Source organism: Piliocolobus tephrosceles, chromosome 3 (assembly GCF_002776525.5).
Source record: "Piliocolobus tephrosceles isolate RC106 chromosome 3, ASM277652v3, whole genome shotgun sequence".
Lineage (NCBI taxonomy): Eukaryota > Metazoa > Chordata > Mammalia > Primates > Cercopithecidae > Piliocolobus > Piliocolobus tephrosceles.
In genome coordinates, this window is record NC_045436.1 from 13,583,458 (window position 1) to 13,596,005 (window position 12,548).

Sequence of the window (12,548 nt, forward strand, 5' to 3'; positions counted from 1 at the left end):
AAAAAAAAAAAAAAAAAAAAAAAAAAAAAAAAAAAAAAAATGGCTGTAAAAATTTTTAATGGATTTTAATAATTATGCTTACATATTTATAATTGCCTGTGCCAACTCTGCAGTTGTTTTGTGTTCAGATAGATCCCAAGTGACTAAATGAGTGCCTGGCACATAATATGGACTCAATACACATCTGTTGAATTAATGAAGGAATTATGCCTACTAGGACGTTTTAATTAAGTGTGAAAATCTAACCTACACATCGTTTTCAAATATTAATGTTGACAAATAATGCAATAATTAAGGAAATAGTTATGCTAAATTTTGTGGGCATTCATTTCCATTTTAAAGATTTTTTTCCCCCATCTCTTCCAATTCCCAAACAAAAACTATCTTGGCCTCTGGAGTCTTCTCACACCACTCCTCTAACTAGAGGACTGAAAATAGGCCTTTGGCTGGGCAGAAACGAACAATATTTAAAATATAAAACTTATGAACAATGAGAGAAGGGGAAAAAAAAAAAAACTCTAAATAGGTTAACAGTGAGGCCAACTAAATCTGAGATTGAAAGTTCTGCCTAAGGTTTACACTCCCCAGACCGCGGCCACACCACCGGCCCCACAGCCTTGCATCCCTCAGTACCCCGCTCCGCGCTCCAAAGTCGGAGTAAAGCGGAAGCACGGGCGACTGCGGCAGCGCTTGCGCAGGCGCTGATGTTGCGACCCAGAAGACTCCGCCGCGCCCCCACGAGGCCGCCCCGCCAGCTCTAAGGCCCCGCCCTGCCTTCTGCTGTTGCCGTAGCAACCCAGAAAGCGCTATGGCTGCCGCCGGCCGGGGAAAAGGGTATTTGACACTGACGGCGGCAGCCCTAGCCAAGTCACCGTCACTTTCGCCACAGCTAGCAGCTCCCATTCGAGGGAGGCCTAAGAAGTGTCTGGTCTATCCGCATGCCCCGAAGACCTCCCACCTGTCTCGTTCCGTTCTGCGTTGGCTTCAGGGTCTGGATCTCAGCTTCTTCCCCAGGAACATCAACAGGTGCTTGAGTAAGCCAGGCCTAGGCCCCTTCGGTGGGCGCCCCACCTGCTTTCCACCGCCTGCCAGACCTCAGATTGCCTACCCTGGCCTGGCTTATGTTTCAAATCAAGACCCCTCACCCACACATACACACGAAAATGCTATTAGGGAGCAAGGTTTTAACAAAATATCAAGAAACATTTTGTTTACTCAATCAAGCAATCATTAAATTGTAGACAATATCGAACGCTTTGGTGACTACAAAAAATATTAAAATAGTCAAAGCTTTTACTTTAGTGACATTGGGCATTAATACTGGTAAGGATGGCCAGGCACAGTTCCTCATGACTGTAATCCCAGCACCTTGGGAGCCGAGGGAGGCGGATCACCTGAGGTCAGGAGTTCAATAACAGCCTGGCCAACATGCTGAAACCCGATCTCTACTAAAAATACAAAAATTAGCTGGGCGTGGTGGTTGGTGCCTGTAATCCCAGCTACTGGGGAGGCTGCAGGCAGGAGAGTTCTTGAACCCGGGAGGCAGAGGTTGCAGTGAGCTGAGATTACGCCGCTGCACTCCAGCCTCGGTGGCAGGGTAAGACTCTGTCTCAAAAAAAAAAAAAAAAAAAAGGTATAAAGTATATATATAAATATACACATATATATATACTGGTAAGGATCAGTTTACCCTCTGTCAGAGATGGCATCTAGTTTGAGAGTTATCAACAAGTTTTTAAAGTTGCTGCTTAATTGTAGGCACTTTGTACGTAAGTGGCAGTTAATATTTGCTCTGGGAATCCAAACTAAATTCTGTAAAAATTAAGGCAATGAATCTTTTGCAGAACTCTGGTTTAGTCTCTCCTTATCAGAGAGGCATAGGTTCCAAGATCGACAGTGGATGCCTGGAACTGTGGATACTACAGAACCCTCTGTCAGAACACATTTCTGTGTATGTCTTCCATCCACAAATTTAATGCCTTTCTAAAAATCTTAACTAAGCACTTATCACACACTGTGGCTGAAAGTTTTTCAGTTTGAAGTGTGATGGTGAAACTATCAAGACTTTCTTTTTCTTCATATTTCAGGGATATAAGATTCATTCCTACCATTCTAACCATTCTTACAACTTTCTATTAAGTCAAGAACTTTCATCTTTTCACCTAGAGGAAGAATTTTATGGTTTTTCTGTGGCATATCTGAATCACCAGCATCACTACTCTTGCACTTTGGGGTCATTATGAAACAAAATTAGAGTGACTTGCACACAAGCAAATCACACTGTACAGTTGATCTGATAACTAAAAGGTGACTGATTTCTACAACGTGGAGACTCTGGACAAAGGGAGGAGTCACATCCTAGGCAACACAGAGCAGGCAGGGAGATTTCATCACACTCCCAGAACAGAGTACAATTTAAAAGTTACAAATTATTTCTTGAATTTTCCGTTTAATATTTTCTGACTGTGGTTGACCCAAGGTAACTGAAACTGCAGAAAGCAAAACTGCAGATAAGCGGGGGACTAGTTTACTAATTTGTCTTCAGTATTTCTTACAAAGATGCCTCTGAAACTTTAAAGAGCATATGAATCACCTGGGAATCTTGTTGAAATGAGGATTCAATACAAATTAACAGTTTGGGTTCATCAAAAGAACACCAAAGCCTTTGAAATGTACATAATCTTAGCAAAATTCCACAGTAGAAAATCTCCTTAGAGCATCGATCCAACAACGCTCATTTTACAAGATACTTTTAGTATGGAATATTAGGCTAGTGTTAATTATAATACAAACTGCATAATTAACTACACTTTATTTCATTTCCTAATTGCCATGGATCAGAGATTTTTCAAATGGCTTCCTAATTGCAGAAATATTCAGTATATATTTCCCCTGCGAACTTGAATTATCATCCTTTGAAAATGGGACCTCTTTAAAAGTCAAGCTGGATAACTGGGCACAGTTGGAGAAGGTATGTTAGCAATCATTTACACTTTTAACTGTTAAGATGTTTGTTTTAAAGTGTGCCATCCTAATTTCCTGGATCTCTACAGGTATGTGTGTGTGACTGTGTGATACTGAATTGGCAGCTTGTTCCTGTGTATCACAAAGTTTATTAAATTCCAACTGTTTATGTCATGAGTCACCTATGAAACTGAGCATAATGCTTTCCATTAGCGTGATAAATACTGATTGGTTTCACTGCTGAATATTATCTTTTAATAACTCATGCGTTAAACACAAAAAAAGACTTGATAGGTAAATAAAAGGGTGATTAAAGTGAATTCATGGTACTTGGAGATTTTTATAGAATTTCTTATGATAAAAACATTTTCTTTCTACTATTAAAGTTCCTGGCAAGAAAAAAATTTAAATTACCTAAAGAACTAATCCATGGAACAATTCATTGTAAAGCTGGAGTGCCTGAAATATTGATAGAAGAGGTTTACACTTTATTAACACATCGAGAGTAAGTTCTTTGTAATTTCCTAGTAATGCGATTTAATATGAAACTTTTGATAATATAAATCTCATTACTAAAATGTTGCTTGTCAACAGTATTTTCTTTTTTATTTCCAGAATTAAAAGTATCCAGGATGACTTTGTGAATTTCACGGACTATAGTTACCAGATGCATTTACCCCTGGTTTCCAGGTCTACAGCTTCAAAGTCTATTAAAGATAACATTAGGTTATCAGAATTACTAAGCAATCCCAACATGCTGAACAATGAACTGAAAGCAGAGTTCCTCATTCTTTTACATATGTTGCAAAGAAAATTAGGCAGAAAATTGAATCCAGGTAAGTTTTCCTTGGAAACGGCTGAGTTCTTCCAAGCTCTGTCAGGCTATTCTTGAGCACAGATGAAAGAAATGTCTGCACTGGCCCATTTTGCCATCTTCTGTACCTGGTTTAAAGGGTAATTACTTCTTTAATGCTAGCAGTGAAATGATTTATTAGCATTGGAGTGGTTTATAAATCAATTTTTTTGATGAAGGCATAGGTTAACATAGTATACAGACACTTCTTTTAGAAAAATGTATGTTTATGAAAGATTCATGTAAACTTTCACAAGAAATAAGTTCACATATCAAGTAACTAAGGAGTTTAAAAGTTAAGCAGGACACTCATCCCTTGGGAAAAGCCTGGATTACCATGATTCACTGTGGATGCTGTCTACACTGTGTACAATGTTATCCTTTCCATAGTAGGCTTGTTAGAATGTAGATGGTAGAGCATATTGGGACTATCATGGCAACTTTCCAGAGATACCACTGAAATCATTCTCTAAGTACCCAAACAAAGCATTTGCTATCTGCATTTGCCAGAATCACTGGCAGGTGGCAGAGTAATTGAACTTTCGCTCCATATTTGTTTGTTTTTCTAGCAGTTACTCAGGATACCACTCATGTATTGAAATCTTATTTCACTTGATTCCAGACATCTATAGAGACCACATCATTTCTGTGGCACCCAAACATTCAGGAAAAGAGGCAGATGTAGGTCATTAGGATTTCTCTCACCTGTGAACTTTTTCTGAAGAAAACCATTTTCTCTCTGGTTTCTAGCAAGAGAGGAAAGCACCAATTTTAACATCTCCTAAAATTGTGAGATGGATATTTTAGGTTTGGTCCTTCCTTACTCTGTCCATTCTTCCATGTCTTATATTTTGTTTTCTCTTCCTTGATTTTTCTCATCTCTGGCTTTACTCATGAATTCGTGAGTAAAGAAATAATTCAGGTTATTAATGAGGAGAACTTTATCTTGAAACATTTTGGATGTTTTTAAACATTAACATTTCGCTGTGATATTTATCACACATGCAAGTACATAATGTATATGTACAATTTAAAGAAGATGACTAACGATGAAAACACATTTGTATATCCCTACGCAGGTTAAAAAAATAGAACCTTACTAATGCCTTACCTTCCCCTTTGTGTCCTTGGACTGCATTCTCCACATTCCCTTCCAAGGGTAACTACCATCCTGCTGCCTTTGTTTGTAATTCCTTGATTTAAAAATCTAGACCCGGCGCAGTGGCTCACACCTGTAATCCCAGCACTTCAGGAGGCTAAGGCAGGCGGATCATGAGGTCAAAAATTTGCGACCCGCCAGCCCAACATGGTGAAATCCGGTCTCTAATAAAAATACAAAAATTAGCTGGGTGTGGTGGCGGGTGCCTATAATCCCAGTTACTGGGGAGGTTGAGGCAGGAGAATGGCTTGAACCCAGGAGGCAGAGGTTGCAGTGCGCCGGGAATGTGCCACTGCACTCCAGCCTGGGCGACACAGCGAGACTCCGTCTCAAAAACAAAAACAAAAAACAAAACAAAAAAACCCACCAAACTATACTTACTATTTATATATTATTCTTTATTTCATTTACCTATACATAATATTTGTATGTTATTTTTTTATTTCATTCATATATATTTTTAAGTTTAGTTGATTTTATGATACTCCATAGTAGGCAGAATAAGCCCCCCTGCTATCCATGTCCTAATCCCTGAAACGTGTGAATATGATATTTACATGGCAAAAGAGACTTTGCAGATGTAATTAAAGTTATGGACCCCAAGATAGGGTGTGTATGCTGGCTTATTCAGGCAGACCTGATCTAATCACATAAACCCTTAGAAGCAGAGATCTTTCTTCAGCTGGAATCAGACACATGTAGCAGAAGGAGAAGTAAGAGATCTGGAGTGTGATAAGGTCTCAATCTGCTATTGCTGCAAGAGATAACATGGAAAGCATGAGAAGGTATGTGGTGCAGCTTCCAGGAGGAAAGAATTACCTTGGGCTGAGAGCCAGGCAAAAAACAGGGGCCTCAGTCCTGCAAAGATAAGAAACTGCATTCTACCAACGAGCTGAGCGAGCCTGGGAGAAGATTCATCCCCAGAACTTCCAGAAAGGAATGCAGCCCTGCCAATACCTTGCTTTCAGCCTCTGAGACTCTAAATAGAGGACCCAGACTTCTGTACTGTGAGATAAAAATTGCTGTTTTAAGTCATGATATTTGTGGTAATTTGTTATGGCAGGAATGAAAATCGAATACAAGCTCCATAGTTAACACTGTTCCCATAATGAGATTATAAATATATCCTCATATGTTTAAATTGATTAAAGTGAAACCTTTTAAGGTTTAAACCTTTTAAAGTTTAAGTTGGTTAAAGTGAAAACTTGTAAGCTGTTACTTCATCTGCAATCCACATGAAGAAGCGATTGTCTCAGCCCCACGTTTTGAGTAGTCTATCCTTTCCTCACTTATTCGTAATGCCCTCTCGTGTTTCAGTTGGTGTGTATGTATGGGTCTGTTTCTGAGCCTTCTATTCAACTTTGTCTACATGTGTGTCACTTTAGCATCTTGTCTTAATTATTATTGCTTTAGAATTAGTGTTGATACTTTGTAAAGTCTTAAAATTTGTTCTTCTATGAAGTGTTGTTTCCATTTCATTCACAGTAAGTTTTATTGTTATGAATTTATTAATACTGCCCATTGTTATATGTATTCATATCTAACATACTACTTTGAGTTTTTTTTTCTCTCTCTCTCTTTTTCTGTTTCTTGTCTTCATCTTACCTATCTTTTCTTTTTTTGGACCAAATTTTTTTTCCAAAGATTTTTTCCCACTAATTCTGAACATTTTAAATCTCTACTCTTTTTAGTGCTTATCTATACATTTTAGCATGCATACTTACCTTAGTCTAAAATTAATATCTTCACTCTCTTCCTGAAACTGCAAGGACCTTAGAACCCTATGACACCGATCCTCCCTGCCACCCCTTCACCTCCTTTCAGTTCTTTTGTTGTCTGGCATTTTAGTTCTGTTCGGTTATATTTTAACACCACAAATCAGACATCATTGACTTTTGTTTAAAAGTCTATCTTTGTAAAAACTAACCTGCATCTCTGTTGTCTTTTGAACACATTTGTTCTTTGGCTACAGATCATCTCAACCTTTCCAAATCTTGAACAGTACTCTTTCTCCAGTCTTGATTCCTGAGACTGCTGATTTTAAACGTTTCTCATTTGTGGCCAAAGTAATTAATTATGATAATTATAGTTCTGGCAATGTTACTGACCAGAGTTGTGTTTAGTGTTGATAGAGTATGACTGGTGAGTAGCAATTAACTTAGCAACTTCTTCAAGCCTCAGTGAAGGATGAGCTGCAGATGCAGAGGAGGAAGTGATCTTTAGAAGCACAAGAAAATTGCCCAAGTATTGCAGCTTACAGGATTAGTTAAAAGGAAATATGGGAAACATGGAAATAATTTTAATTCACAATTTTTATCATATAAAATGTTTGCAAAATCAAAGATACTGCATGATTTTATCAAATATAAAACTAGATAAAACTAACCTACGATGACAGAAGTCAGGATAGCACTTTCCTTTTAGAATACTGTCTTGGAAAGACATGAGGGGGCTTTGGGGTACTGGTAATACATCATTTCTTGATCTGGATGATGGTACCCTAGGTGTATTCACTCCACAAGCTCATGGGAGTGAATTACACTTATTGTTTCTTTACCTTTTTGTATGCACTTTATAATTGAATAGAAACTTACCAAAGACTAACAGGAACATAAACATATTACCTTTAAAGTAATTATTTTGTGTATTAAATATATTGTGAGCAATGAGGGGAGGGATTATTAATCTATGTATTCACATTACTCAGGAATATGATAAGCAGAAATTTAAATAATTTACTTAATTTTTAAATTATGACATCTTACTTTGACAATGGCCATTAAGACTTTTTAAGAAATAACTTATGTGTTCATATTTTATAGAATGGTTTGATGTGAAACCAACAGTGGGAGAAGCTACTCTCAATCACCTTCCTACTCAAGCCTCTGGACACAGATATAATTCCAAAGTTACAAGAGGAAGAGTTGCCCCTGTTTTACGTAAGTTTTAACTCTTTGCTTCTTAAAATTGATTGTTTTTTGCTTGACTTTCTTCAATTAAAATTTTTAAAAACGGTTAAATAGTTAAAATGTTGGCGTAGGTCAACTTTCAGTCCTACACTGTCAAGTACATTGGTATGCAGTTCTTTATGGTAAGTGAAAGGAACATGTGGTCCGCTAAGTCGCTGCCCCCTACCCAGCCTGCTACAGTCAGATCCACTTGAGTTCTGATTTATGCTTAAATAGGCGAGTCCAAAAAACGTCAGGCTCATAGACTTGAAAGCTCAGTTCTTTAGAAGTCAGAAGATGAGTCCGTGAGTCCTGAGACAGATATAGATAATTGCATACTAAGAATTCTCAATCAGTTGTATTACGAGAAGTCACTTGATTAAACCCTGTTAATTCAGAAAGCATTTATACGACAGCAAACTCTAGCCCACAGTCCAAATTCAGCCTGTTGTCTATTTTTGTACAGTTCACAAGTTAAAAATAGTTTTTACTTTTTTTTTGGAGATGGAGTCTCACTCTGTCACCCAGGCTGGAGTGCAGTGGTGCGATCTCAGCTCATTGCAACTTCCACCTCCTGGGTTCAAACGTTTCTCCTGACTCAGCCTCCTGAGTATCTGGGACTACAATGCACGCTGCCACACCTGGCTAATTTTTTGTATTTTAGTAGAGATGGGGTTTCACCCTGTTGCCCAGGCTGGTCTCGAGCTTCTGAGGTCAGGCAATCTGCCCTCCTCGGCCTCCTAAACTGCTTGGATTTAATGGTTTTAAAAAAAAAAAATCAAAAGAATAATAGTAATTCCTGACACATAAAAATGCTATGAAATTCAAGTTCCTGTGCCCATAAATAACAGGGAACAAAGCCACTCCTGCTCAATTTATGTCTTGCTTATGGCTGCTTTGACACTACAACAGTTGGTTTGAGTAGTTGCCAAAGTGACTGTCTAGCCTAGAAAGTTGAGTTGCCAGATTTAGCAAATAAAAACACAGGACAATGCAACAAATACCTTTGAGGACATATTTAGGACATATTTTTACTAAAAATTATTCACTATTTATCTAAAATTCAAATTTAACTAGGTGTCCTATATTTTATCTGGCAAGCCTACCACAAAGCCTAAAATATTTACTCTCCAGCCCTTTACAGAAAATGTGTGTGGACCTCTGCTACAGATTGTTTCCTGACCTGTTGAGGCATTTCACCGGGGATAAAAGTTCTTTGTTTACATAGAGTCTTTGAGAGCCCTGCCAATTTTCCTTTTTTTAAACTAAAAAAAAAAAACAAAAACAAAAAAACAAAAAAAATTTATGATTTCTCAGAACCTTTAATATGCTAATATGCATTGTAAATACTAAAGAGAAGAGAGGCAGAATGAAATGTTTTCCAAACTCTATTTGATCACACGTCACTATTTGGTTTTGCTTTGTTTAATGGCCTTGTATAACTAGTGTTCCTCACAGCACACTTTTTAATTTCCAAACATCAGACCAGCCCATCAAAATCCCTTTAACTCTTCATCCACCTGAGGCATAGTAAGCATAATAGAATCCAACGGAAGTGGATAACAGTGTTTCAATGGGCCGGGCGCCGTGGCTCAAGCCTGTAATCCCAGCACTTTGGGAGGCCGAGACGGGCGGATCACAAGGTCAGGAGATCGAGACCATCCTGGCTAACACGGTGAAACCCCGTCTCTACTAAAAAATACAAAAAATTAGCCGGGCGAGGTGGCGGGTGCCTGTAGTCCCAGCTACTCTGGAGGCTGAGGCAGGAGAATGTCGTGAACCTGGGAGGCGGAGCTTGCAGTGAGCTGAGATCCGGCCACTGCACTCCAGCCTGGGCAACAGAGCCAGACTCCGTCTCAAAACAAAACAAAACAAAACAAAACAAAAAAAATGTAGCTGGGCGTGGTGGCAGGCACCTGTAGTCCCAGCTATTTGGGAGGCTGAAGCAGGAGAATGTCGTGAACCCGGGACGTGGAGCTTGCAGTGAGCCGAGATGGCGCCACTGCACTCCAGCCTGGGCAACAGAGCGAGACTCCATCTCAAAAAAACAAAACAAAACAAAACAAAACAAATGTTTCAATGAATAAAATGCATCCATAGTTTCACCTTTAGATTCCAGGAATATATCCTGTCCTTCAGCCTGCCTTAACCTTCTTCTGTTGGTGACATTTGTGGTGAAAGTTCCAGCAGGGAGGGAGGTGAAGCCACAGTGGTAGGGTGAGCATGGGAGGAGGGGATCAGGAGGTATGGAAAGTGACTTGTTTTTCTAAGACCACCAGAGCGAGCGCAAAAGAACCAGCGAGTAGGCAAAGGTCAGGAGCAAAACTGCAAGTTTATTTTAGTAACCTAAGGTGTGGAGAAGAAGTCTGTCGGCCTCCGGCAAAGAAGGCCGGCAGAGTCCCCCCCACAAGCTCTGGGAGGGAGTTTCAACAGTCCGGACAGCAGTGGGAAGCTGGGAAGTCTGCGTGGCTCAATGGCCGAGAGCGGCTTTTCTAGGAGTGGGAGGGCAACAGGTGGGGCACGGGCGTGTCAGGGGCGTTCCGCAGGTGCGACCAGGTAAATCTTGGTCTCTTCGGATCGACGTCACCTGGCGCATGCCCAGTTGGTCTGCACCTTCCCGGGTCGCCGGCTGCATTTTCGCGCGGAAAAGTTGGGAGGGGGGGATGAAGAACCCGGAAGTGCACCATCTTGCCTCCTTTCCTCCAAACAGAAAGGAAACTGCAGGTAAGTTTTGTTTTTGTTTTTAACTTGCTTGCCTCGTTCCCCTTATGATTGACTGAATTTCACTGGGGCAGGGAAAGAGCAGGGCCACCTGCTTTGGGACCTGCAGTGAAAGGTAGAAAGTCGTAGTAATGAGTCACAGCACGGCTTCCTTCCTGTGTAAGAAAGAGATGCAAATAGACTAGAGACCGAAATTGATGCCTGCTGATATTTGAATTGCTAAAGAGTATTTCTCATTTTTGTTATCTTTTTTGAAAATCTTCAAGGTTCACATACGAGTTTTTAGAAAAACTACATGCTATCATTACTTCAGATCAGGATTCCAAGTAAAATGAATTTTTGCTTTTACAATTTTAATAATGTATAAGCTGCCATAAATAACTCCTCCCATTTTATTCTCTACTGCTCTTTTTTTATGATTCTCTGGATACTCTTTTATGATTCGCTTTCACATCAATAGTCTTGCTCTCTTTGGAAAAAGAGATGGTTTTATGGAAGCCTTCACTGGACAAGGTAGATCAGGATGGGAAGGTGAACATACATGTTTTTTTTTTTTTTACTTGTCTCAATCCAGATATATACTTGGATTCTCTTAATCTAGGCACACAGTAAATGAATGAATGATGTGGATTCAGCTTTGGTTGAGATGAGAACTACTAAGTGTTAAATCTTTTTTTCTAAATTTGTTCAAAGGACTTCTTTTCAGTTTCTGATAAGAGGGTAGAGTAAATAGTTCAGGTCAGCTACCACAGTTTGATAGTTAATGGGAGGAGGAGATGCAAAAACACTAGACTGTAGGAACTGAACTCTATGTTACCATCTAAGATTTCATATAATGACACTGAAATCACAGGCTGTTCATCTGAAAATCTTCTAATTATCAAACAGGGTGGCCAAAATTAATCATAATATAGGTTATTACCTTTGCTTTTTTCTTTTTATAACACTCAAGTTCCTCTACTTGTTTACTTAAATTTAGTATCTAGCAAAATTATGGGCCAAAGGAATATAGATGTCTTAGTTGCCACTGGCCCCTCCCATTAGAACTGAGTGACCTACAGAGTCTGGGTGGCTAGCTGGAATGCCTCAGTGTAATCAGAGTTCCAAAAACTGTATTATGAATCATGGACGTTTGTCAAATCTAAGTATAAAATTGTGCTACTGTTGCCTCAGCTGCTTTCTGAAGCAATATCTAAGAATAGTTGGGTCATATTCAGTATCAGATGCACCAAAATAAGCCCTGGAGATTTTTAGGCTGATGACTTTTTAAAGTGGCTGACATTCAGACTTTTTTTAATCCATGAGTACTATAATGTGTGATTTAAATATTCTTGTTTACCAGGCATTTAGATTCTGTGCTCGACCTGTTGCCAATCATTCTGCATATATTTGATATATTAGACATGTTGATGCTTGTATAAACATTTAGTAACCATGAATTGATTTTAATTTTATTTAAATGCCCCAGCAAATATAGGTAATGGTGGCAATTCACATAGAGAAATACATGTGAAGCAAGCTGGACAACATTCTCATTACTCTGTTATGAAACCTATCAGAAACATGGAAAAGAAACCTTGAAAAGCACCTGTCAAATGGCTTTGAAGAAATGATGCCATCATCTCTCGCCATAATAAAGAAACAGAATCACCCAGTATTGAATGTATTTCAATAATAAATAGAGTGGTGTCTTTTCCATAATTGTGTTAAAGAAAATTTCTTTTCCACTCAATTTGTTTATTAAACTCCTATGCCAGGTACTGTTGAAAATACAAAATTAAATAAATTAATACAGAATGAGCAAAAATAACTTTAAAGGTATAAACATAATTCACCATGATGAGTAAGAGTCCTTTCTAATAATTTTGCAGGAATGGTGAGTCTACTTCTTAATGTTTTCCTT

At 38.9% G+C, this 12,548-nt stretch overlaps 1 protein-coding gene across 1 annotated transcript; it reads left to right on the forward strand.

Moving 5' to 3' along the window:
- The first annotated feature begins 704 nt into the window (after positions 1–704).
- Positions 705–12,343, forward strand: SPATA4 (spermatogenesis associated 4). The gene is made up of 6 exons (XM_023226835.1): positions 705–1,026; positions 2,842–2,971; positions 3,351–3,469; positions 3,580–3,800; positions 7,799–7,915; positions 12,114–12,343. Exons 1-6 carry the CDS (start codon positions 809–811, stop codon positions 12,224–12,226), a joined length of 918 nt encoding a protein of 305 aa, XP_023082603.1. The 5' UTR covers positions 705–808; the 3' UTR covers positions 12,227–12,343.
- Positions 12,344–12,548: the final 205 nt, after the last annotated feature.